This window comes from Microcebus murinus, chromosome 29 (assembly GCF_040939455.1).
Source record: "Microcebus murinus isolate Inina chromosome 29, M.murinus_Inina_mat1.0, whole genome shotgun sequence".
Classification (NCBI taxonomy): domain Eukaryota; kingdom Metazoa; phylum Chordata; class Mammalia; order Primates; family Cheirogaleidae; genus Microcebus; species Microcebus murinus.
Window position 1 is genome coordinate 3,128,051 of NC_134132.1, and position 27,413 is coordinate 3,155,463.

The 27,413-nt window shown below is 41.4% G+C and overlaps 1 protein-coding gene across 2 annotated transcripts; it reads right to left on the reverse strand.

Annotated features, from left to right (window-relative positions):
- C29H4orf17 (chromosome 29 C4orf17 homolog) lies at positions 1 to 26,901 on the reverse strand. Of its 2 annotated transcripts, XM_012738414.2 has the most exons (9): positions 26,666 to 26,901; positions 20,229 to 20,446; positions 14,894 to 15,088; positions 12,665 to 12,729; positions 11,310 to 11,453; positions 4,985 to 5,066; positions 3,673 to 3,898; positions 2,160 to 2,203; positions 1 to 381 (listed from the first exon to the last, which is right to left on the reverse strand). In XM_012738414.2, exons 2-9 carry the CDS (start codon positions 20,353 to 20,355, stop codon positions 170 to 172), a joined length of 1,095 nt encoding a protein of 364 aa, XP_012593868.2. In that variant the 5' UTR covers positions 20,356 to 20,446; positions 26,666 to 26,901; the 3' UTR covers positions 1 to 169. The 2 variants fall into 2 exon arrangements, with proteins under 2 accessions (XP_012593868.2, XP_075854718.1); XM_075998603.1 differs by lacking the exon at positions 11,310 to 11,453.
- Between the last annotated feature and the right edge of the window lie 512 nt (positions 26,902 to 27,413).

Sequence of the window (27,413 nt, forward strand, 5' to 3'; positions counted from 1 at the left end):
AACTGTCTCCATTATTATTTATTTGTAGTAGTATACACAGATGTTTTGACGTTTACATGTACCACCATAGAGAGGACTGCTTGATTCCTCAATACCAAAAGTATTCTTTTTAAGAAAACATTCAATGTTGTAAATGTGAATCCCATGTTAATGAAAGAATTAGCCCAGTCTAGACTTTCTGCCTTTCGTATGCTGAAGGATAGAATGCTCTTTGGGGACAGAGATTGTATCCTTGCTGTATACTCTTTGCTGACATTGGTTTTGTTGATACACAATCCTGAGAATTAGGCCTGGGAGGAGACTTTGGTTTGCCAAAATAGTCTGTAACAGGTATTTTCATCTTGTTTCTTCTTATAAACAATGGGGGCTTATGGTCAGCCTCTGAAATAGAAAAAGAAAATGAAATAAGACCATAATCGAGACATTGAATACAGCTTCTGCTGTGTTTTAGTAACAAATGATATACCAAAAAACTGTGTGAAGATTAGGTGAGGCCGGGCGGGGTGGCTCATGCCTGTAATTCTAGCACTCTGGGAGGCTGAGATGGGCGGATTGCTCGAGGTCAGGAGTTTGAAACCAGCCTGAGCAAGAGCAAGACCCCGTCTCTACTAAAAATAGAAAGAAATTAATTGGCCAACTAATATATATAGAAAAAATAAGCCGGGCATGGTGGCGCATGCCTGTAGTCCCAGCTACTCAGGAGGCTGAGGCAGGAGGATCTCTTGAGACCAGGAGTTGGAGGCTGCTGTGAGCGAGGCTGATGCCATGGCACTCACTCTAGCCTAGGCAACAGAGTGAGACTCTGTCTCAAAAAAAAAAAAAAAAAAAAGATTAGGTGAATTAGACACACCCAAAATGCATAAAAGAATCTCTTCCCATCTGCACATCTTTTACGAGTTATTTGTTCTATAACATTGCAACAAGAAGCAAGTATGATTTTGGTAGGAATGACTTAGAATTGGGTAAGAGTGATGGGTATGGAATGGACAAGTAAGAGAAAGGAAAAAGATTATGGTCCCAATATTCAAAATAAGAGAATAGACAAGCAGGTTAAAACAAATTAGTTATAAGACTTTCCAAAGGCCTCCATGGTTGCATCCAAGCAGGAACAGGGATTTGAGGAAATGTTCAATATCAATCATGAAGGGACAGGGGCATGATTTGGGAGATTCTTATACAAAAATATTTCTAAGTCTCTAGATTATAAAATATATGTGGACCATACAGGTAAGACATAAAGTTGAATAATAGAAACATCACTGCCATGACTTGGTGGTCCCGGGGTGAGGAGTTTGGCAGGAGAGGCCAGATATGATGGGCTATCCTTGGAGTCTGAGTAAGGAAATCCTTTCTAATTTCTAAACTACACTTACTATTGCCTCTTAGCAGATAAAGCCTCTTTTGGGTTTGGTTAACTCCAGTGGAACTTGCTGGGGTCTACAGAGTGACCCCAAGGAACTCTAATTGATTATTATATCGTTCCTGGTAGAAAGGGAAGTTGTAGAAGTAATAGATAATGTAGATGATGCTTCAGAGTTGCTGCTATAGTCATCATTGCTATTCCTGCTTGAAAGCTAGAAGCTGGCAAATCTACCAGGATGCTTCAGTTCGGCTATTCTGAACCCAAGTAGGACTTTGCACAATTCTTGATTCTCCCTGGTCCAAACTGCAGACTGGGCCTCTGGTAGGGGCACAAAACTCCTCTTTTCATATTTATCATTATATTTCAGCTGTCTCGTAGAATACCTGCTTGTGGCTATTGCCATGTTACTCTGTTCTCTGGCTGACTTTGTTTCCAGTGAAATCACTTAGCACCATGATGGTTAAGCTGTGAAGAGCCAAAACTCTGAGACCACTGTCCTTTGTTAGGTCAGTGCAGGGTGTCCCTTGTCACTGAATCGGCATGACCAAAACTGTAGCTCCTGCCGTCCTGCTGCCTTGTCTCTCAGTGTCCCTGATCAGCCACTTTGCTTTCCTAAACAATTGATCTCCAGGAGAAATTCATCAGCTGCGATTCCTTAAGGGTTGAGCTGGAAATCACCATTATATTTTTCTGTTTTTCCTTGAAAAGCACAAGTCCTTAAAATCTATCCCCTAAGTAGTTAGTACTTACTGGTTTCCTTATACCAACTTAGTAGTTATCACAAACTGTACTTAACCTTGTGGCAGTCCCTTATTTCCTTCAGATCCTTGACTTGACAGTCTAAATCAATTGGAGAAAGAAAAAAGTGAATTTCACCTATTTCAGAGACAAATTCTGCCAGTTTTATTAATCTTTACAGATTGAAGGTGATATATCTATATCTACCTATATAAAGGATGAGGAAATGTCAATAAAAGAAATGTAGATGTTTCCCCTTCTCTACTTTTACCTTTTAAGTGACATTTTCTTAGGCACGAGCTAATGCCCAGTCCTGCTCTGCATTTGGCCTTTAGTCTTTGCTGTTGCTGCTGCTGTTATTGTTTAGTTTTAGTCCTACAGCCCTTCCCATGAGAAAGAAGGGCCAGGGTAGGGAGAGAGGAACCTGGGGGGAAGTGGGTGGGAAGAAAGTCTGAGACCCTCTCCAGGGTAAATTTTTGGCACTCAACATTGTGTTATAAGGATTGGAGTTTTAATAAACTCCATTCTAATATTTTTTAAAAAAGTAAAAAAAAAGTAAATTTCACACATCCAGGCAAGTATTTTTTATAGACTACACTATCATCAAGAAGCCCAGTATATGTGTATCTTAAGTATGCTCACCCGGTTCTTCGTTTTTTAATGCACACAGAATTAAATTTACTTCCTAATGAAAAATTTTTCTTGTTCTGAGTACATATCTAGCAAGCATATCATGTTAGTCACTAAGATAGAGAATGACCCTTTATTATCTCCCAGTTTCTGATCAAATAACAATACAAAATTTTTTTCTGTCATAATGCTTTTTTAAAGTGACATATTTATGTTTTCAAAAACACTATATTTTTCTAACTTTAAGCTTTACTTCAACTTTCAATTTTAAAGCACAAAATTTTCTCTCCCAATTTAAATAACATCTCATGACATATTCTTTCATCTTGATAGTTTATATAAATATGTATTTTTTTCTGTTACTGAAACTACAGGGTTTAAGAAAAAATTCTCCTGAAATAATTTCCAATTCTTTTAGTAGTTATTTTTCTCTCTGGAAGCCCGCAGGAATAAGTCAGAGAAAATGAAGTGAAGCAATTTATTTTACTCTTGCATTGTTCTGCACAAAAAAGTGATATCTGGGTGATACCCATTTGACAAAACATACAAATAACCATAACAATACAATTTTGGTTTCCTTAATTGCTTCTATTCTTAGTCAAACTAAAAAAAACACACAAAGCAAAACTTCTATTTTCTTAGACTTCTAAGGTAACTGCTCTTGTTTTGCCTTTAGAGAAAAGGAAATTTTCCTCAAAAAGAAAGATTATTGGATAAGGAAGACATATTCATGGTTCCTGCCAAAATGTTCTAAACAATAGAATTGAGAACAACTCTCGCATTACATTTAAGAAAAGAAAACCAAACATAGATTGTAATCATTTACTGAATAAAGAGGGGACTTAGCATGGCAACGTTGTTAGCATTTTGAAAGGTAAACGACAAGAGAATTCAGTCTTTATGTGCCACAGGTGCTGCAGGCGGCCATGATATAGCCTCACCTGGCTGGCTGAAGTTCTTCTCTAATGCTGCTCAGCGCTGTTGGCTTTGCAGGTGAATTTGGGGGTGTCGCTGCAGGTGTTGTGTTCGCCGTGAGTGGCTTCCCAGTCCCCGTGAGTGGCTTCCCAGTCCCCGTGACTGGTTCCTTTGACGCGCTGCTTCTGCCAGAAGTCAACAGGTTTATCTCGGCCAGCTCCGAATGAACCAAAGCTGAGACCCACTCTTTTTCTGATTTAAAAAGTGGGGGAGCAAACGTTGTCATTAGCATGTTGGCTAGAAATAATCAATGATCACAAGTACATCTAGAGAGATAGACACCAAAGTATTCACTGAAATGATGCGTGTGGTGATTTTATTGATTATTCCTGTTCTTTCTCATTTTTTTCTTTTTCTTTCTGGTTCATCTGCTCTTTCTCCTAACAAGAAGCATTTATCACCTGTGTACTTTATTAAATGTTACATTCTTAAAAAGGAAAAAAAAAAAGAGTAGAGAATAGCTAGAGACTCATTTCCCCCAAGCACTTCTCAACTGCCTGCAAAGAAGTATTGAATTCCTAGGGGAAAGCACTATTTGCAAAATGCTGCTCATTTGGAGACCTTACTCTGTTCCTCAGACATTGGTCTTTCCCAAACTGATCAGTGCAGTGGTTCTCAGAGAGTGGCCCCCAGGCCAGCATCATTGGCACCCCCTGGGAACTTGCTAGAAATGCAAATTCTCAGGTCCCACCTCAGAGGTTGTGCCTCAGTCAGTGGGGACTCGCTAGAACTGAGGATAGCTGCTCTGTGCCCCTTGTGGTTGTCCTGCTTGGGAATGCCATGTGTTCTCAGGGGACAGGACAAGAAGGGCCCAAAGGAGGCGGGGAGACGACTCAGTTGATGGGGATGGGCAGAGCTGTTGGAGTCTGGAACTTGGCAGGCTGTGCTGCTGCCAGCCACAGCAAAGGAAAGAAAGAAGCTGTGTTCAGGGTTCCCAGCAGGCCGGAAGAGCTGCTCAAGGAGAGCCCTGGGTGTGTGGACTCTGGAGGAGAAGCACAAACCAGCCCTCGCTGAAAACAAGGCCTTCCTAGAGACGAGCATTTCATATCACCCAAATGAGTCCAATCTGAGACATGCTAAATTTGGGGTCACTGAATGGCCAACATGCATGCAGTTGGACATATAGGACTGCAATGATTCTGATGCTGAAATGCTGTGGAAATAACACTGCAATATTATCTTTGCAAACTCAAAGTCGAAAACTTTACACATTGGCATATTCCCAGTTTCTAAAAATAAACGGAGCTCCGTGTTTAAAAATGCTTATCCTTGTCTCACCTTTTGAACTTGCATGAAGCAGCCACTGCAGAACTTCGGCCAGAGAATCAGTATGTAAAATGTCACAGAGCTTCGCCAGGATCTGACAGAGAATATTAGAGTTACACGTGAGCAAATCGACAGTACAAGGTCATGAGGTTTCCTTTGCCTTTCTCAGAATCTCATCTCCCCAAATGTCACTCTGTATGTGATGCTCCATTAAGTCACTGGATGATAGCTCGAGAGCCAGGCTTCAAAAAGAACACAGAGTACTCTTAGCAAAACTGACATTTTTCTAGGACCAGTAATAGCTCGGGTGAGGTGATGTAGCGCATTGCTCTTGTTTTGTCTGTTCAGTACCAACATCTTCTTGGTAGGAGCAATTTCTTTCTTTTGGGGAACTGATCCTTTCTCACTGCTGCACAGGGCTCTGATGAGACTCTGCCAGTCGCAACTGGCCAGGTCTGTCCCCCATCCTCTCCGTAGACTGCGAGGGGGGTGTGATCTGAGCGGGTTCGTCACTGCACCTCAGTTCCTTAACACAGAGATTGGCCCAGTGAGGTAGGAATGTAATTCTCTTTAGTTAATCAGAATCCTTCCTTGACATTTTTTTTAAATCTGGAGCTAAAGGGCTGAAATGTAGGTGATAAAGGAGATAGAAATATGAAATAATTAATCTAATAAAAACGGACTATAATCATTAAAATAAAGGTACAAAGTAAGCCCAGATAATGAAGTTTCCAGTTGGATCTTAATTGTGTCTGCTGTTGGGAGTTTGTTTTATTTTATTTTATTTTATTTTATTTTATTTTATTTTATTTTATTTTATTTTATTTTTTGAGACAGAGTCTCACATTATTGCCCAGGCTAGAGTGAGTGCCCTGGCGTCAGCCTAGCTCACAGCAACCTCAAACTCCTGGGCTCAAACAATCCTCCTGCCTCTCAGCCTCCTGAGTAGCTGGGACTACAGGCCCGTGCCACCATGCCTGGCTAATTTTTTCTATATATATTAGTTGGCCAATTAATTTCTTTCTATTTTTAGTAGAGATGGGGTCTCGCTCTTGCTCAGGCTGGTTTTGAACTCCTGACCTCGAGCTATCCTCCTGCCTCGGCCTCCCAAAGTGCTAGGATTACAGGCGTGAGCCACTGCGCCCGGCCTGGGAGTTTAGATTTATCTGGTATTCGTATCTGTCTCATAAACTTCAGTCCTATATACCCATTTGCATACCTGATGTATCCACTTAAATATACTACAGATACTTTGAACCCCAAATACCTGAAACTAGACCCGTATTTCTCTCCCTAAAACCTGCTCCAAACTTGCTCTTCGTCCAGGTTCTCCGACCTCAGGGAAAACCACCATCTGAGCCAGCCCGAGACCATCCTGGACAACTCCCTCACCCTCCTCTACAACATGCGCCATACAACGGGCTCAGCAAATTCTACCTCCTAAATATTTCTCCAAAGGCTCCATTTCCCTTTAACCCCACTACCTTGACCTAATCTAAAGCCACACCAATTCTTGTCTGAGCTACTGAAACATTCTTTCTCCTAGTCAAGCTGCCTGGAATCTTACATTATTGTTAATTCAAGAAACATTTGTGTCCTTCATTATTCTAGATGCTGAAGATATAGAATCAAAATTAAATGGCTGAAAAATCAACTGTCCTGCGTTGAATTTTGTTATTATGCTGAGATTTCTGTTCTAAATGATGCCATATTCTAGAAGTGACCGTGTTAAATTTGCTCCTAATTTCACAACAAATCAACAACAGAAAGGAGTATCAAAAACAGAAAGGAGCCCTGTGGTATTTTCTAGGCCACTCTGCCTCTATGGCTTTGTCATCAATATAGTGACTGTGCATCACTCCTAGCTTCTTCTAAGTCACAGCTCACTCACTGATCAGCTATATCCTAGAGAATGTCATTATCCTTTTAGCGAGAGGATGTAGAATGCATATCTCCTCCTAGGAAACCCACAGTCTCTGTTATGGGAACCTAAGAAAGTGCATAATGAATCAAAGTAGCTTCCAGTTCCCTGAGACAGGCATTTGTTTCCGCGGCTGGGCAGGGACAGCCAGGCCTGCCATCCAGACTTCTGAGTGTCAGGGAGCCATGGCTGACCCAAGGGTCTCAACCCAGTGTGCACCAGGTCTGGAGAAATGGAAAAACATCTGATGAGTAGACTCTCTCTGTGATTCCACCCTTGGAAGTCTGTTGAAGTTATCCCTCCGAGAACTTCTCTTCAATGACCTCATGATTTCTAGGAGCAGAGTAACCTTAAATTTTTGAAATTTGAAATTTTTTATTCATGCATTGTTTAATGACAGGAATACGTTCTGAGAAATGTGGCATTAGGTGACTTCATCACGTGTGAACATCATTTTAAGTACATAATCAAGCATGTCTGCACAAACCAAGGTGGTATAGCCTAGCACACACCTAGGCTATATGGTATAGACTTCACCACTAGGCCACACATCTGTACCGCATCTGTACTGTACGGAATGAATACTGTAGGCCATTGTATCACAATGTTAAGTAGTTGTGTATCTAAACATAGATAAGGTACAATAAAAATACCATATTATAATCTTATGGGACCACTGCTGTATATGTGGTCTATTGTTAACCGAAACATCATTATGTGGTGCATGGCTGTATTTCTTAATTCTAGAATTTCCTTTCAGTCCTCTTTTTGTATGATGTCTAATTTCTCTTGTGATATTTCCCATCTGTTCACTCATTATATCCATCTTTTCTTATAAATTCTTGAAATATTTAGAGCTCCCCCCCCCCTTTTAGGGCCTTCCCTGGTCCTTTCAACATCTGCATCATTTTTGTGCCTGATTATTAACTCTTTTCTTTCTTCTGGTTATGGGTTATAGTTTCCTGTTCCTTGAATTTCTAATAATTCTTTATTATGTGATGGCCTTTATATATGCTACATTGTGTAGCATCTATATTTTGTTTGTCTCCCTTTAAAGAGTGTTCAGTTTTGTCCTGGAAGGTTGTTAATATTTTGGCAGATGAGCTCGATCTGTTGAAACTTGATTTTAGGATTCGAGAGTCTGAGTCTAGAGTAGCCTCTACTCTAATGGTACAGTATTCACATCTATTCTTAAGGTGTGACTTTTCTGGGGTCTCAGCTGAATTCCTAGTATGTTCAGCAAGGTCTCTTCACTTTGGAAAATAAGAACTCCAGCAACTCTAAGCTCTGATACCTCCCATTAGCTCCCTTCTGCCAAGTCTTAGAATTTCACCCTGTGCATGTGCAGCTTAATGTTGGACCAAAGGCTCAGTGGGACCCTATACAGATTTTTGGAGTTCATTCTATGCACAGATTTCTCTTCTTTGCAAACTCTGGTCACCCTAGCATCCCCAAATTCTGAACTCTGTTTTCTATACCCAGTGAACCTACTGGTCTCCGCTTGGTCTCGAGAGAGCTCCGCTTCTCTGTGCTATGAGGGGGCAGGTGCCCCAGGCAGAAGTCTGGGTTGAATATGGAAATTATCCCAACTGTTTATCTTCTCTCAATGGTCATAAATCTGTACTGTCAGTTTCTAATACCTGAAAACAATTTCTTTATATATTTTGTGGAATTATACAGCTGTTTACAACAGGTGAAGTTTTGAACCTATCCATCATTTTAGAACCAAAGTCCATTGCTTACGACTTTGCCACCTCATCCCCCCAGATTAGTTCTGCCTATTGTATTCAGAATGATTTTTCTGAAGTACAATTTTGACCATGTAATTCTTGCACTTACAAAGTAATTCAGTACCATCAAGTGCTTAAAATTCTTGACTGGCTTCCCACAGACCCTGGGATGAAAACTGGACACCTTCATGTGGCTAACAAAGTGCTCTGCGTAGGTCCAGCCCTATCTCTTCCACTCTCTCCCTGCACTCTCTGCACCAACCATGTTAATTGCTTTTAGTTCCTTGAATAAGCAACACTCTCACTCCTTACCCTTAACACATGATGGTCTCTTGCCGGGGAAGGACCTCTTCCATACCTCTCTTCATCTTCTAATTACATCTTAAACATTCTTTAGGTCTCTCGTTCCACGAAGGCCTTCCTCGCTACAAATTCTCCTGCTACATCTTCAACAACACCTGCACAATCCCTCTCACACAGTCCATGAATGAAGGTATCAGTTCTATCCTCAAACTGTAGTATTTTGTAGTTTGACATTAAATATTTGTAGAATAAGCGGATGTGTTTGGCAGAATTTTGATGTCAGTAATAAAGAGACTGTTGTGTCTATACATTCCAGATCTTTGAGAGGAAGGCTTAAAATGAGGTGCTAATAAACAAAGAATTCTGTTTTTCTTTTCCTTTAAAGTAATAATTGAAACTGCATACTCTTTCACATACACCCCTATGCAAAAACGTCTCGATTTCACAACCCATTCAGAGTTACCCCCGGATAGAAGAAAATTGGAAAATATTTCAGATTTTTTTTTATATATATAAAAGGCATGGAAAGATGGAATACCTCCAAGATGAGCTCTATTTTTAGAGCTCTTTTATGTAACCAAAAAAATCTTGATAAGACCTATTTGAGCACTTTATTCCCTTTCTTTCTTTTATTTAACCAATAGTCAACAACTATTTTGTAAAAAGTCATGTTCTGTGCACCGGTTAATATTTTTCAAGCGCAGTGATGAGTGCTGAAGACTCAGTTGAGAACAAGGCAGACAAGATCTCTGCTTTCAAAGACTTTACATTTTAGTGGGGTTTTAAAAAGTTAATTAATGTCCAGGGAAGTTGATATCCATAAGATGGAAGATGCTTTTGAGAGGAGGGCTCTTTAACAGATGCCCACAAAGTAAGTTACACAGGATCATGCTGGTATGTTCACGTGGAAACATGACAATCTTACTCAAAATGCACTCAGCTATGGTTTGTTTGAGTTGAGGGCCTTTATAGTTAGCTGATTTTGTTTGATCTTGTAGTACTTTTCTTTTTGATTCATTCCTTCCACAAATACTTCTTTGATAATTACTAGATGTCTAACACTCATCTAGGTATTGAAGATAAATCAGTAACCAGGAAAGATAAGGATGAGATCTCATATGACTTAAATTTTAGTGGGAGTGGGGTAGAGAGAAAGAAGATATTGATCCAAACAAATAAATATGAACATAGCAGATACGGCATATGTTATACAAAAAATAACAAATAAAAAATAACCTAGACAGTGACTAGGTAGCTACTTTAGATTGGGTGGTCAGGGGAAGTATTTCTGAGTAAGTGAAATGTGAACTGAGGCCTGAATGAGAAGGTGATCACTGAGAGGATCAAAAGGGAGAGAATTCTCTGGGCAAATCCCTTAAGGTGGGAAACAACAAATTTTAGGAAGATCAGCGTGGCAGGCAAGGTGGGCAGATAATAATTCTGATGACTCTGTATAATATCTGTCATTAGCCAGAATCCCCAGGAAATCACGTATAAACACAAGTCAGATCTGCAGATATTCTCCCTCGACATCTTTCCTTTTATTCTCCTTTCCGATTTTAGTCACCAGCATGAAGTATTATACCAATGCCACTAATACGTTCTACTTTTAAAATAGTTCCCTGTTAGGGACTTATTCAATAACCATCCTCACATCTTGCTCTGTTATTTGTAATTGTAACTGCAGACACTGATTACTTAAAATTGCTGTAAGGGTCTTCATTACAATACTTTGACCCCAAATTCCTTGTAGTGGGTCACATGGCGGGCAATGTGGAGGGTCCTATAGGGGTTCAACGAAGGAGGACAAATGGCAGGTGACAAATATCAGCTGGTTGATTTCTTCTTGATTTTATGTCATTCTCAGAAATAACTGTGGCTGGGGAGAACCTTCCAGGAGGCTGTATAACATATTACTAATTAATATAACTAAGGGTATAACTCCAGACAGAGGAAGTTTGAGGAAATGGTTTTCCAAAGATAAGACGGAGAGGAGAATGTTAGCTGGAGGAATCTTTGCCTTAAAATAGGCGACGTAACTTTATAGACAGTGGCAAGAAGTTAGGAGTAGTGCTTCTCAAGCGGTACGAAGATGATAAAGAGAAACATGGAAAGGAAAGGAATGGGTATGTTTGGCAAACACCAAGCTTTTCATCATAAACCAAAGGTTGCATTTATGTAAGAGTGGCAGGATTCTAGAAGAAAAGTAAGACTGGAGATGAAAATAGGAGTACGCCTTAGATTTTAGGCTAAGTAGTTTTAAATCAATTTAGTTATTAATAAGGAACCATTCAAGTGTTTTAAATATGCTAATGATGTGACTTTTTTTTTTTGTATTTTCATGTTATTCCCACATTATGAACTTCACAAGCCTGCCTCTTACTTTTATTTCTTGATCCAGATAGTTGGGTATGCAAACGGTGTTGGCTTTGACTTCATTCTTGGTACTCGCCATCCCTGAAGAACAGGAACCAGCAGTAGAGGAGACCTTTGGAGTTGATGGTGGCTTTTTGGCCTTAATTTCTTCCTAAATCAAAGATGTAATATAATCAATATGCATTTGCATCCACTTGTATTTTCTATGAAAATTGAATGTAAAATGAATGAGAACTATTGTAGTTAATAAGAGAGATCCATGAAAGTGAAAAAAAAAAGGTTATTAATTTGTGCTCTTTCTGTCTTTTTGATGTGGGCATTTAAGGGTATGAATCTTCCCCTGAGGACTGCTTTTGCTGAATCCCATAGATTTTGACAGCTTGTGTCCCCTTTGTCATTCAGTTCAAAGAAATTTTTATTTCCATCTTAATTTCTTAAATAATTTTTTATTTCCATCTTAATGATTATTGATCTAATAATCATTCAGCAGGTTATTTAATTTCCATGACTGTGTGTAGAGTTGAGTGTTTCTCTTGGAATTGATTTCTAATTTTAGTCCACTATGATCTGCGAAGACACTAGTTCAAGACCAGCCTGGGCAACATAGTAAGACTCCATCTCTACAAAAAATAGAAAAAAATTAGCCAGGCACGGTGGCATGTGCCTGTTGTCCCAGCACCTGTTGTCCTGGCTACTCCAGAGACTGAGGCAGGAGGATCCCTTGAACCCAGGAATTGGAGGTTGCAGTGAGCTATGATGACAGCACTGCACTCTAGCCTGAGCAAAAGAGGAAGATTCTATCTCAAAAAAAAAAAAAAAAAATTAGAAGCAACGTAAATGTCTCTCAACAGGTGAATGGATAACAAATTGTAAGATAACCACACAACTGAATACTAGTCAACAATAAAAAGGAACGAACTATGGATGCACATAACAACATGGACAAATCTTCAAATAATTGTGCTAAGTTAAAGAAACCAGATTTTATAAAGAGAACTCACTAACTCACTATATGATTTTATTAATTTAAAATTCAGCAAATCCCATGCTAATCTTTAGTGACAGGAAGCTGACAAATATTTGCTTGTGGGGGGGCCAGCACCATGAGAAGACTTTGGGGGTGACAGAGATGTGCATTCTCTTGAATACAGGGGTAATTTCCCTGGTGTGTGCATGTGATTGTCAAAACTCATCAGACTCTGTACTTTGAATATGTGCGTCTTATATCATGTTAATTACACTCTACTAACTCTGTAAAAGTAGTGTGAAACATGGTGGCATTTCAGAAAGGTGTGTGAGAAAAAAAGGAGGAGACTATAGAAGCCAAACCAAATAGAGAACTGTAAATAGCTGTTTCTTTACCTTTTTAATTACTAAGGGATTATCAATGGAAGTTTTGAACCACTCTTCAATTTTTCTACTGGGCTCTGAAATGAAATTGAGGAAAAATACATTTAGATTAAACTGATAAAGAATTCTATCACGTGATGTATGTGTCAGTTGCTGAAATAGATGGGAGTACGTCTGAATTTAAATGAAAGTCAACTCCGGGATCTGTTTATAAATGTTAGGAGAATTGAAGGTAAAATGGCATTAAGATAACATAATAAAAGCATATTTATATTTAAAAAAACTAATTCTATGCCCAAGATGATGCTATAAAGACACAATGCTCTGGCTAAACTGATTTTAAAAGTACATATTTCAGTATAAGACGTGTTTTTCTCTGTTTCCTGTCCTGGTAACTGTCACTTTCTCTCATTAAAGAGAATTTATGCTTGTCATTTGCCCTGTAGACAGAAAGAGATTTTTGCTGAGTTAAAATTACATTCTTTATTTTCTCTTTCTTGTTTTATAAGCCTCTCTATTTCATACTCAGTCATCTAATTTAATCCCCCTAAAACACCTCAAAGCCACTTAAAGCTTTGCTTAATTTTCTTTTACATTAATTTAAAGATATACTCTGTGTAAGCAATGCTATCTCTTTTACGGAAGCCATAGTTATCACAAACATTTTTAAAAAGATGAAAAGAGTTTGTGCATATAGCCAATAGTAACTAAATTCATTAGGTCTAGCTGAAGAAAGATAGAAAAATAAAGTTTAAAGTTATCTCTCTCCAAGTAATGAAAACAACATTATGGATGGTGAGTCTATTAAGTTAGTGTTCACTCCTGGGAAACAGAAACCGTTCTATTATAAGCAAAAATGTAAATAATGCAGGGAATTAGGAGTTTTTCATATTGCTGGAGCAATGCCTCATCACAAGTCACTCCAAGAACAGTCCCCTGGGCCTGGTGCACCAAGGGAGGCACGGTCTCTGACAGGCAGGAGGAAGGCGAGTCAGCCACTGCCACTTCTGTGGCTGCTGTGACATCCGTAAGACCAGAGGTTAGGCAGCGGAGTACGCTGCAGTCAGAAAGCCCACGAATCCAGAACCCGAGCCCTGGGAGGTTACAGCGGAAAAACTCACGTCTCCGGTCATGTCTGATAAGAGAAAGCCACCAAAAAGGTGACAGACAGCCCCACGTCTGCCATAGAAACCTTCATGGATGGTAACACCCAATCCCCATCAATGCACCTTTCTCGCAAATGTGGCTTCTAGGTTCTACAGCATAAGGAGGGACGCCAGACAGAAGGTGGAATAAGTAGGCTTTGACTCTTCATTGCTGGTAGAAAGGAGGGCAGGAGAGTTCTTGAAAGGGTGGAATGAGTTCAGTGAGAAGGCCTTAGAATGGTACCTGTCACACAGCAAGCACTCTGTGCGTAAATGATCCTTCCTACTACTATCATTAGAAAGAAATCGATTTACCACATTATACTGTAACCATTTTCATGTACTCCGAAAGTTTTAGTAAAACCATATCATTCTGTAGGGTTGGAGAAAGACAAGAACTAAATATAATTTCTGCCATGCAGAATTTTTTTTAAAGATTTAAAATTTATTAGTGATTATAAAATCTATATATTTAAAAATGTTTTTTTTATTTCGGCATATTATGGGGGTACCGATATTAAGGTTTCAATAAATGCCCATTTCCCCCCCCCATGCAGAATTTTTTTCTTCTATTTTACCTTGCCCTTTGGACTTTGTCACACTTTACTTTTGATCAATCCCTTTGCCCTTCAGTTTGGTAAAATTAATCGATTGGATTGTTTACTAAGGACCAGGCACTGTGCTGGGCCCAAGGGACAAATGAAGAATGACAATGATCCAGGGCCTGACCTGAAGGAGATGACAAGCTCTCACTTTTTGTCAGGCATAGTTTCCCTGGCAGTATTGGCTAAACAGTCGATGCCGGCATCTCTTAGCTAGTGTCCTAGGGATTCCAGACTAGAACCGTGCCAGATTTATACTGGACACAATTAATACATATTGGACACAGTGATGAGAGTTTAAACATTATCTCGCTGCTGAATTGAGATTAGAAGAGTGAAAATTTTTATAATGAATAATCTATTTCACAGTGAGGAAACTTTATAACTTAAAAAAAAAAAACTCACTGCAGCTATTTTAGCAACCGTATCGATTTTTCTTCCCAATTACTCCCAGGAGGCGTAAGGAAACATTTCATCAGCTGGGACGGACTCACCAGAATGGGGCCGGGGGGGCATTCTGACGCTGTTCGAAGCTGGTGACACTCGTCTGGCCGGGCTCCTCGGGGCCGCGGCGCTGGGTGGGCAGCTGGCACGAGGCGTCTCGTCCTTCTCGGAGTGCGCAGGCTGGTCCCCCACCCACGGGACATTGTCATCGTCATTCACGGTGCAGATGGGAACGTTATTCAAACCTGCATGAGGAGGGATAAAAAGCATTAAACAGCGTCCCTGCCACTTATTGTTAAATGTACGGAAAATGCTGGACTTCAGATTGTATGCGCCAGTGCTAGGTGACATTCTTCAAAAGTCAGCGTGGCCGGTGTTGTTTGCAGTATACGCTTCCTCAAAATGTCCTGCCGGCTTGTCAGCCCTGAGATCCAGGCCCACGACTTTAATCTTGGTCTGGGAGTCAAGTGGAGCCGATCTGCCTTTGTCCCAGACAGGGCTCTCGCCTAGGAGGGGCTGTGCTCGCCCTCTCCAGGAACATCCGATCTAAATTTCTGAAAGCATCCAGAATGCCTCAGCATAGCAAGGTTCCTAAGAGCCCTCTCGTGCCACCCCCTTCTGAACTGTCTGCTCAGCTGCAATCAAAAAGATCTTTGCTGAAACCCTGTCTTAAATGCTCCCCCCTCTTGGCCCTGTATGCTCTTTTATTTTTCCCACAGCGTTTGTCCCGTGTCATATTATATCTGTTTGCACGTTGCTTGTCTGAGCTGCACTAGAATGTAGGCTGCTTCATGAGAGCGAGGATTTGCCTGTTTTGTTTGCAGCTCTATTCCCTGCACCTAGAACAGGGCCTAGCGGAAAGTAGGTGCTCTGTGATTATTTGTTGAATAAATGAATAACATCCAAATGTAAAGGCTTCATTTAGCCTAATACTTAGAACTTTACTGATAGTAACTGGTTCTAAACAGAAATAAGAATAAAGTTTTTGAAGACAGCATCACACGTCTTATCATTGTATCTTAAACACCTAAGTGAGCGATTGGTTCAGATGCACAGTGAAAAATTGCCCGCCAAGTGAAATATATATAAAACCTTTTCAGTGGAAAAACTGTTTTCTCTGCAACCTGCTTTAATTAGTAAAAGATGTGTGTATGTGGGCATGCATGTGTGTGCGAGTGTGTGCGCGTGTGTGCGTGTGTGCGCGTGTGTGCGCGTGTGTGAGTGTGTGCGTGTGTGCGTGTGTGCGTGTGTGTGCGTGTGTTTGCGTGTGTGCGTGTGTGTGCGTGTGTGCGAGTGTGTGCGTGTGTGCGTGTGTGTGCGTGTGCGCGTGTACGCGTGTGTGCGAGTGTGTGCGTGTGTGTGCGTGTGTGCGAGTGTGTGTGTGTGTGTGCGTGTGTGTGCGTGTGTGCGAGTGTGTGTGTGTGTGTGCGTGTGTGTGCGTGTGTGTGTGTGTGTGTATGTGTGTGTATGTGTGTGTGTGTGTGTGTGTGTGTGTGTGTTGGAGAACTTTCAGGAAAAAAATCTTTTCTCCATTCCTACTTTTTTTCCCTTTTTGTTTTATTTGTTGGGCCACGCGTTTTTTGGACTCAACGTGATCTCAGTCCAGGTTGATTCGATTTTCTGTTACTTATAACCACAAGCTTCTCTACTTTTTATTCTCACTGCATTTGTTCCAATGAAGGATTTTGACGGGTTTTGTGGAATGGTGGGTCAAAAGGCCAGGCTGCTGCTCTAAGGTAGGAAGTGAAAACCGCGGGTGTAGACATCTCTTTTGGTTGGGAAGGAATACAAATTTCCTAGCGTGATATGCAGGGTTAGGGTTAGGGTTAGGGTTAAGGTTAGGGTTAGGGTATGCAGAGCCTTTCTAAACCCCGCCTCCTCCCCACTTCTGCGCCTGTTCTGGTCGCGCCCCGCCCCCGCCGCTCCGCGCAGTCCCACGATGAGCGCTTAGCTCCCACGCCCTGCGCAGTGCCGGCGCACAGCATGCGGTCCTCTCCCTCGCTCTCACATGGACCAGGACGCAGGTGTCAGGAGTGGCTGTCATCGTTTCCTTCTCCAGAGTGCGTGGCCCGCCAGGGGCGCGGCCCTGCAGGCCAGTTGTGGAATGAATGAGTGGCTGCATAGACGACCAAAGAGTAGGGGCACAGTCATACTCCTGCCTTCGGATGCCGGCTCTCTTGGTGGCTCCCACGTGCGCCCTCCGCCCTCGCCCACGCGTGAGACCGGCCAGCCCGTGGCAGGTGCGCCGCTGACCTGATTGCGAGCCCTCCCCCCACCCCGCACGTCCCCCCACCCCCGCCTTCCCACAGGCCCAGGGCGGGATAGGGTCCGCATGTCCGCCAACCTAGCACCCCACCAGCCCTCCTCCTGGGGCTGTGAAAGCAACACACTCTAGTCGATCGCCAAAGGTGTGGACGGGCGGACGGGCGGGGCAGGCTCCTGTTCCCCATTTCTCTTCTCCACACTTGCGATCGTCGGTCACCCGACCTCGTGGTGTCCCCGCTCTCTGCCCGAGTTCGCCCCACTCTGTGCTCCCAAGCGGCTGGGCAGGCGCTCCCACCTGGTCAGGCAGGCGCTCCCACCTGGTCAGGCAGGCGCTCCCACTCCGGCTCTCCCCTGTCTCCAGCTCTCCCCCTGTCTCCAGCTCTCCCCTGTTTCCAGCTCTCCCCCTGTCTCCAGCTTCCCCCCTGTCTCCAGCTCTCCCCCTGTTTCCAGCTCTCCCCCTGTCTCCAGCTTCCCCTCTGTGTCCAGCTCTCCCCCTGTGTCCAGCTCTCCCCCTGTCTCCAGCTCTCCCGTCTCCAGCCCTCCCCCTGTCTCCAGCTTCCCCCTGTCTCCAGCTCCCCACTGTCTCCAGCTCCCCCCTGTCTCCAGCTTCCCCCTGTCTCCAGCTCTCCCCTGTCTCCAGCTCTCCCCTGTCTCCAGCTCTCCCTTGTCTCCAACTCCCCTGTCTCCAGCCCTCCCCCTGTCTCCAGCTTCACCCCTGTCTCCAGCTCCCCCTGTCTCCCACTCCCCCCTGTCTCCAGCTCTCCCCTTGTCTCCAACTCCCCCCTGTCTCCAGCTCTCCCCTGTCTCCAGCTCTCCCCTGTCTCCAGCTCCCCCTGTCTCCAGCTCCCCCCTGTCTCCAGCCCTGCCCCTGTCTCCAGCTTCCCCCCGTCTCCAGCTCCCCCCTGTCTCCAGCTCTCCTCTGTCTCCAGCTCTCCCCTGTCTCCAGCTCCCCCCTGTCTCAAGCTCCCCCCTGTCTCCAGCCCTGCCCCCCGTCTCCAGCTTCCCCCCGTCTCCAGCTCCCCCCTCCCGTCTCCAGCTCTCCTCTGTCTCCAGCTCTCCCCTGTCTCCAGCTCCCCCCTGTCTCCAGCTCCCCCCTGTCTCCAGCCCTGCCCCTGTCTCCAGCTTCCCCCTGTCTCCAGCTTCCCCCCTGTCTCCAGCTCTCCTCTGTCTCCAACTCCCCCTGTCTCCAGCCCTCCCCCTGTCTCCAGCTTCACCCTTGTCTCCAGCTTCCCCCCTGTCTCCAGCTCCCCCCTGTCTCCAGCTCTCCCCTTGTCTCCAATTCCCCCCTGTCTCCAGCTCCCCCCTGTCTCCAGCTTCCCCCTGTCTCCAGCTCCCCCCTGTCTCCAGCTCCCCCCTGTCTCCAGCTCTCCCCTTGTCTCCAGCTCCCCCCTGTCTCCAGCTCCCCCCTGTCTCCAGCCCTGCCCCTGTCTCTAGCTCCCCCCATCTCCAGCTCCCCCCCTGTCTCCAGCTCTCCCCCTGTCTCCAGCTCCCCCCTGTCTCCAGCTCCCCCCCGTCTCCAGCTCCTCCCTGTCTCCAGCTCCCCCCCTGTCTCTAGCTCCCCCCTGTCTCCAGCTCCCCCCCTGTCTCCAGCTCTCCCCCTGTCTCCAGCTCCCCCTGTCTCCAGCTCCCCCCCCGTCTCCAGCTCCCCCCCTGTCTCCAGCTCCCCCCTGTCTCCAGCTCTCCCCCTGTCTCCAGCCCTCCCCCTGTCCCTAGCCCTCCCCCTGTCTCCACCTCTCCCCTGTCCAGCGATGAGTTGCCCACTTTCACCACGGCAGTGGTTCTCAATCTCACTTCTCATCACCTCAGAGACAGGGCACATTGTCATCTCCTGGCTCCCCAGGGCAGAGGTCTCATTTAGGAGCCAACGCCCCCTCTCAGGAGGAAGAACCCCACGGCGGGCATGAGGGTCCCGTCCGATTAAGCCCACCGCTAATGCTGATGCCCTTTGTGTCGCAGTGCCACACAGGTACCAAGGGTCCTGCCTGTTTTCCAGACACCTGGTAACCTTGACAAATCTGCCTCTCCAACATCAGCGCCTTTCCCTCTTCTCACTGTTTTCTCTAGAACCCAAAACATGTGTACAGAGTGTAGACTTCTTTATTCTCAATGTGAGCTGGGTTGAACTGCCACTCTCAGAAGGGGGATGTTGTCATTTACACCCACTCTCCAAGCACTCTATTATATGAAGTTAAGGTAGAAGGAAGGAAAGATGTAGCAGAGCATGGGAGGGAGAGAGGGACTGACAGAGGGAGGGAGAGAGGGGAAAGGAAGTGAAAGAAAGAAAGACAGAGAGAGAGGGAAAGAAGAAAGAAAGAAAGGAAAGGAAGGAAGGAAGGAAGGAAGGAAGGAAGGAAGGAAGGAAGGAAGGAAGGAAGGAAGGAAGGAAGGAAGGAAGGAAGGAAAGAAGGAAGGAAGGGAAGGAAGGAAGGAAGGAAGGAAGGAAGGAAGGAAGGAAAGAAGGAAGGAAGGGAAGGAAGGAAGGAAGGAAGGAAGGAAGGAAGGAAGGAAGGAAGGAAGGAAGGAAGGAAGGAAGGAAGGAAGGGAGGGAGGGAGGGAGGGAGGGAAAGAGAAAAAGGAAAGAAAGGAAAGAAAAGAAAGAAAGAAAAGAGAAGAGAAAGAAAAGAAAAAAGAAAAGAAAAGAAAAGAAAAGAAAAGAAAAGAAAAGAAAAGAAAAGAAAAGAAAGAAAGAAAAGAAAAGAAAAGAGAAAATAAAAGAAAAAAGAAAAGAGTAGGATGCAAATACATGTTTCCCTAGGGCTGATATTAGCATGCAGATGCTGGTGCAGCCATGTGGGTTGTGAATAGACTGAAGTACTTTTATGCAAGCTGGTCAGTACTGTCCTGAGCTCCCTGAGTGGGCCCCATTGTCCTGGTCACTTTGGCCCCTTCTCCAGGCCCCTGCCCCAACAATCAAGCAATTCAAGGGTTACTGTCTGGCACAGACAGGGCCTGCAGGCCTCTGCTCTCGCTCCACTACTGACATTGGTCCCAGTAGTCAATGCCCATGCCTCAGCAGTGGCCAAATATTTTGAATAGCAGCCTTATGTGCACCCACCAGAGCCATCAAGCATCCCAAGTGTACAGCAGAGACACACATCCTAGGACCGCAGGTCTCCTCACCTTTGATGTGGCAGACTCTTCTGGGGTGCGGGGTGTGCCTGACCAGAAAGTAGCTTTCATTTCTAGTCTTGATGCGGCTGCCTTTGACCAGAAACTGAGGAGTGGATGTCGAAGATTTGAGATTCATGTCTACGCCTGCTGGTTCTTCCTCGCCACTGGCGCCAGGAAAGTTCTGCAAGTCTAACCTGATCGATGCCACTTCCAGATGTGTCCAGACCCTGAAATCACAGAACGACTGTCATTCTCACAAGACATTTTGACATGTCCTTGTACATCAAGCATTTCTCCATCTTCTTGGTTTGCACTGAATTCTTTCTCATGTCAAAGCACGGTGGGGCCATGTTGCTTTCAGATTACATTTTTGTAAACATTGAAAATAGTATAGACATAGGTGGAACATAACAATTTTCCCCTGGAAAAATTAAAGTATGTGTAAAAAATGTAAAGTATGTTCTCTTTTGAATTGCATTTAAGGTCACTTTGTTGGCTAATATAAAAAATACATAATTATAATCGGTTTTGATATTGTAAATTAAAATGGTGGTTTTAAATACCCACAAATGTGCTTTTACACTAAATTAACTTTAACTGAAGACCTTTCATATTGTACTCATATTATATTCCAAGAGGATGGTAAAATCTGAAGGAAAAAAAGTCCAAAACAATGATGTTATCTATAGACGATAAACTAGGAAAATTTTTCATGTTTTTGCAATATTCAGTAATATTTAATGCTCTGCCAGTCATTTAGCAAACATTCATTAGACACCTACAGTGTTGTAGGCTGAAGGGATTAAAGATAAATTTGTGGCTCATAATGAATTCACAGTCAAATAGATTAAGAACACAAGAAAGAGTATTTAAACTTTCTTGAAGATGATATACTACTCTTGAAATCTAAAAAGATTGTTTTCCTGGTGCCTGTTGTATTTTTCCCATTTTAGGTGGAAACCTTATTTGCAATAGCAGAATTGGAAAATCCACATTTTATTCCTAACCATGGTTGGGAGTTTTTTATCAGAATAATTTATAGTGTCAAAATATGTGCATAGTATAGAATTTGATGTCTGGATTTTGTTGCAGTGGATGTTTTAGTTCCTTGACTATCTTTTTAGACCAGAGCAATCTGTATTTAAGTTTTTCATGGTGTATATTTATGATTTATGATATGTAGATTCCAACCCTGTTGCCATAGAACATCTACATTTTATGAATTTCAGTTTGATATACATAAATTCTAGAATTATTCTAGGTTAAAATATACTTAAATATTAAATTTAGAAAATATTATCTAGTAATAAAAAGTATATTTCCATATTGCACTAATGAACATCACAATGATGAATTAGTTCTAACCTCTTTGTATAAATCAGACTTTAAAGTTATTCTTTTTATGTGGGACCTTTTGTACAATTAAGCCAGTAAATTTGTTTTTTTGTCTAGATTGGGGGGGGAAAAGAATATTGTAGGCAATTTGGAGGGTAGAAAGTACACTAAACTAGAATAAAAAATGAGATTTATGGTCCCAGCCTTGCCATTAACCAGCAAAAACGACCACAGATTCATTGCTTTATTGCTCAGATTTTAGTTTGCTCATCTTCAGTCTGATGGGACTAACTTAAATATCAGCTGGACTATTCAGTTATTCTCCTATGTGTGTCTGCTCCGCATCAATTCTCTTAGAGAGATTTGAAGGGTAGTTATACACTTTAAATTTAAGCATAAAAGGTCAACAAGGAAACAATGCAGAGAATTCTCTTCCTCTTCTTATGACAATAGTAGTGCCTCTCGGGCGTGTGAAATTCATCTTCCTCTTATGTTTTAAGTGCTGTAGTACTGACTCTTAACTTACAGAAAATTTAATCTGATGTTATTATTTTTTATTGTTCAAAAATTATAAATACATAAAGATTTTATCCACATGCATTACTAAAAGTTCTATAAAAGCTAAAATAAATGTTGTGTTTGCTATGATCTGAATGTTTGTGCTCCACCCACCCTAATTCATATGTTGAAGCCTAATCCCCACCGTGATGGTATTAGGAGGTGGGGGCTTTGGGAGGTGATTAGGTCATGAAGGAGGAGCCCTCATGAATGGGATCAGTGCCCTAATGAAAGAGGTCCCAGAAAGCTGCCTTGCCCCTTCTTCCACCCTGTGAGGATGCAGTGAGAAGGCACCGTCTATGAACCAGGAAGTGGACCTTCACTAGACACTGAATCTGCTGATGCCTTGATCTTGGACTTCCCAGCCTTCACAACTGTGAGAAATGAATTTCTGTTGCTTATAGACCACTGAGTTTATGATACTTTGTTGCAGGGGCCCAAATAGACTAAGGCAATTTTTTTTTTTTGAGACAGAGTCTTACTCTGTTGCCCAGGCTAGAGTGCTGTGGCATCAGCCTAGCTCACAGCAACCTCAAACTCCTGGGCTCAAGCAATCCTTCTGCCTCAGCCTCCCAAGTAGCTGGGACTATAGGCATGTGCCACCATGCCTGGCTAATTTTATATATATTTACATATTTATTTATTTATTTTTTTAGCTGGCCAATTAATTTATTTCTATTTATAGTAGAGACGAGGTCTCGCTCTTGCTCAGGCTGGTCTCAAACGTCTGACCTCGAGCGATCTGTCCGCCTCGGCCTCCCAGAGTGCTAGGATTACAGGCGTGAGCCACCATGCCCAGCAGCAATGTTCTTTTGAAAGTCTGGTTTAAACTTAAATTTTTACAAATGCAATAACTCAGAATAAAATTGTAGTTTGAATTATTCTACCAAGTGAGCTAATAATGGAAAAATAGACCTACCTCAAACTTGAAAAAAAGCAAAAATGTGTTGGTTAACGCTAATAAAGCCCCACATCTTTCTCTTTTACCTCATTCTTTTATTAGCTTCAACACTCTTTCATTGACTAATTATTCATTGCCTAGTGATTTTACTAGATATCTCTCCAAAGTCCATGAATTGGCTTGCAATAATATTTGTCTTTAAAGACTTCTCTTTATGACAAACATTGTGTTTGAACTGTAACATTTTAAGGCTTATAAATGCAAGAGAATGAAAGGATTCATCTTCATACAAAAGTGTGGATTTTTTTCAAAAGACAAGAGAAATATGAAAAGAACATATTTTTAAAATATGGGGTTAACAAAAATTGAAACTGGGAAATAAGTGATTTTCCCATTGATAAATATTATCTTTATTAGAAAATCCAAAATATAATTTATTTTGTAATAAAGAGAATAAAATTTTTGCTGAAACCAATATTAGAGATGCTTATCAATGTCAAACTGGTCAATGTGTATCATAGATGAATTCTGTGTTGTGAGACAAAGTAATGACTACTTCTACCAATGTGACATGAATTATTTATCAGGGCCCAAATACAGTCTTACAATAAATAATAGATATACAAAACATATGCAAACACACAGAAAACAAATAAAAACTACACACTTGTGTCCTCTATTCTAGCTTAATAGGTATTTTCTATATGATATATAACAGCAATTCTCAGCCCATTTTCCCCACCATTATATACATGACAGATGATGTTCTCATGGAAGACACATTTATATCACATATCTAGATTTTTTTAAATGCATCCAAAAATTATGGAAAGGAAAGTACTAAAAACTACTGAATCAGCTATGATGTGTCAGTGACTGTTGCTCAGAAGAGCTATATATCAATATATAGGTTCTAACTCCAATCTTTCTAACCAGGTAAGCCCGTGGCATTGCAAATCAATGCAAGAAATAGCATTAAAGAACTGGCCTTTCGTGTTTACTTTGGTCAGCCTAATAACTATGTGACATGGTGACTTCCTTTTGACTTGAGTCTCTCAGGGGTTTTGTGTGCTTCTTGTATCTGGATATCTATATTTCTGGCCAGGCCAGGCATATTTTCCTCCAGTATTCCATGAAATAGGTTTTCCAGCCCTTGTGTATTTTCTTCTTCTCCCTATGGGATGTCAATGATTCCTATATTTGGCTTCTTTACATAATCCCACATTTCTTTCATGTTTGACCTTGTCTCTTGTTTCTTTGTTCTTTTTCTTCATCCAATTTGTTTAGCACATAGGCATTATCTTCAAGTTCTGAGATTCTTTCCTCTGTGTGATCCATTCTGTTCTTCAGGCTTTCCACTGTGTTTTGAAGTTCCTTGAAAGCCTCTTTTCTTTCTAAGATTTCTGTTTGGTTTTCTGTAGTATTTCAATTTCTTTAAAAAAGTTTTCATTTGTTTCTTTATTGTTCTTTTGGTTTCTTTATGTTGGGTTTCTATTTTCTCTTCAATTCCATTGAGTTTTCTACAATCCATATTTAGAATTCTTCCTCTGTCAATTTAATAATATCGTGTAAATTGCTGTCTATTGATGGAGATCAAATATTTTCTTTTGGGGGTGACCAAGCAATGTATGAGGGTTCCAATTTCTCCTCATCTTCACCAACACTTTTTTTTTCTTTGGGACTTTTTTAATAGCCATTTTAGTTGGTATGAAGTGAAATATCTCTTTGTGGTCTTGATTTGCATTCGTTAATAACTAACAATATTGAGCATCTTTTTAAGTGTTTACTAGTCATTTGTATATTTTCTTTGAAGAAATGTCTATTTTTTTTCTTTTTTTAACTGGGTTGTGTGTCTTTTTGTTGTTGAGTTATAGGAGCTCTTCATGTGTTCTGGATATTAAAATCTTATCAGATCTATGGTTTCCAAATAGTTTCTCCCATTCTGTATGTTATCTCTTCACTCTCTTGATAGTGTCCTTTGATGCACAAGAATTTTAAATTTTAATGAAATCCACTTTATTATTTTCTTTTGTTGTTCTTGCTTTTGGTATCAAGACTTATTTTATAACAATAAAATATAACTAATAAAAAAAGAACTGGCCTTTCTTTGTACTAATTTCTTTTAAAAAGTAAATAATTTGCAAGTATGAGCATTTTAGCTATTTTTAGTAAATATCTTGGGTCTTGCCTCTGTGTTGCAAACTTAGACTGAGACCTTTGACTTAAAGGATACACCCAAGAGATTTCCTAAATGAAGGTAGCTGAGTTCCATTTATATTTATATTTTAATTGTGAGGCTAACACTCTATTTTCACTCTGAAGAGGGAAAAAACTAAAAACTGTGTGAAAATTTAATTAAAATTCATAGTCACCATTCAGGAAATTGTGTAAGTACTTCAGGAAACAATATTTCCTTTCCTATAGCTTTTCTTTTTTTGACAGGGTCTTGCTCTGATGCCCTGTGGTGTGAGTGTGGTGGCTAGAGTGTGGTGGCATCATCACAGCTCACTGCAACCTCAAACTCCAGGGCTCAAGTGATCCTCCTGCCTCAGCCTCCCAAGTAGCTGACAGTACAGGTGCATATCAGCACACCCAGCTAGTTTTTCTACCTTTTGTAGAGATGGGGTCTCGCTCTTGACCAGATGGGGTCAAGCTGGTCTCAAACTCCTAGCCTCAGCAATCCTCCCACCTTGGCCTCCCAAAATACTAGGATTACACTTGAGCCCACACCAGGCCTTCCTATAGCTTCTTGAATCTACCTATATATTTACAAATAGTTAAAATTTATTTAGACTAAATGACAAAAAATCCTCAAAATAAGTGGTCTTGAAAGCATTACTAATCCACCCAATCCTATCTCTGGCTATTGTGACTTATAAAATACTGTGTAAATCTGAATTATATGTGAATGTTCTTAGTCCAAAGTAGCACTTATGTAAGATGTATGCCTACAAAGATAGAACACAATATCAGATTAATGAGTAGGTGAAAGTTATGAATGCAAAGTGATATAAGGATTATTATTTAGGTGATGATTACAAAATCATTTTGAATTTTCAGATCTTACAACATATAATGCACTCCCCCTTAGGTCATTCCATGGCTTCCTCCATTGCTTCATTCATTTCTCTGCCTAAAGGACACTTTCTTCAGACGCCTTCCTAACCTTCTCTCAAAAGTAGTTCTCACCATCATCCCAGCCTCAATCACTCTCTAACCCTTTCCCTCCTTGAGCTATCTTCATAGTGTGCATCACTCCCTGGCATTACTTGTTTTACATTTCTTTATTTTTTTGCTTCTCTCCGGAGGATATGATAATCGAGCAGGCAGTGACTTAGCCCTTTTTTCACTTCTGTATTCCCAGTATCTAGAACACAGCCTGCCACATAGTATATGCTCAATAAATACTTGTTAAATAGAGCTATGTTTTCCACTGAATAAATGTCTTTATCCACACAAACTTTGCATATTTTATTTGTATGATCCACTCAAAAATAGGTGGTTTACTTTAAAAGATAATACCCCATTTCCTTAAAAAAGATTTATTTGGCATTTACATATGTCTTGAAAAGAAGATGAACTTTAGGACAATTAACTAAATCTTAACCTAAAAGTTTACAAAATTATTTTAATGATGAATTTAAAATTATACCTGGAGATAGTATTAAAAGCAGGTGATCTGGTTGACAGGAACTCAAGTCTGTTGATACCCTCCCAGCTTCATAACGGGTCTAGACTGAGTTTTTGTTGATTTGCTTTGCACTTAAGCTGGGAATTTTTAGTTGGCAGAGGCAGTCTAATGTCTAATGCTTCCAAAAGAAAATAGCTGTCTCCCTCCAGTTTTTCCCACTCTTACTCAAAGGAACCTATGTGTCCCCCTGGTTGCTAAGCTATGTTGCATAGCTTAGCAACATGGTAACATTCCTTGGGAAAATTTAAGTTCTAGAATCTCTTCACCCACTAATCTTCTCAGACCTCCAGTTACTCACAACTTGACAAAACTATGCAGTAGCAAGTGTTTTTCTCAATGTTGGACATTATAACAGAGTTATATCAAATGCAAACAAAGGGAAAGAAGGAAGAGAAAATAAAGAGCAATAAAAATAAAATTGATAATTCTTCCCACAATTCTGCTTAAAGAACATTTACCATGTGACAAAATCAAACTTAGCTCAATCACTGTGAGGAGAAGGTGTGAATGATTTTGAGGGTTTTCCAATCATTGTGAATGAAGTACATTGCTTTGGTAGTCAGGATGTCCATAACAATGACTTGTTCAACAGCCTTAAAAAAATATTAAAATGTTATTTAAAAGTCATAAATGAATATATACACATACACATATATATTGCTATCAGGACTGCATATATGGGTGCTTTCTAGTATTTTTCTTTTCAGAA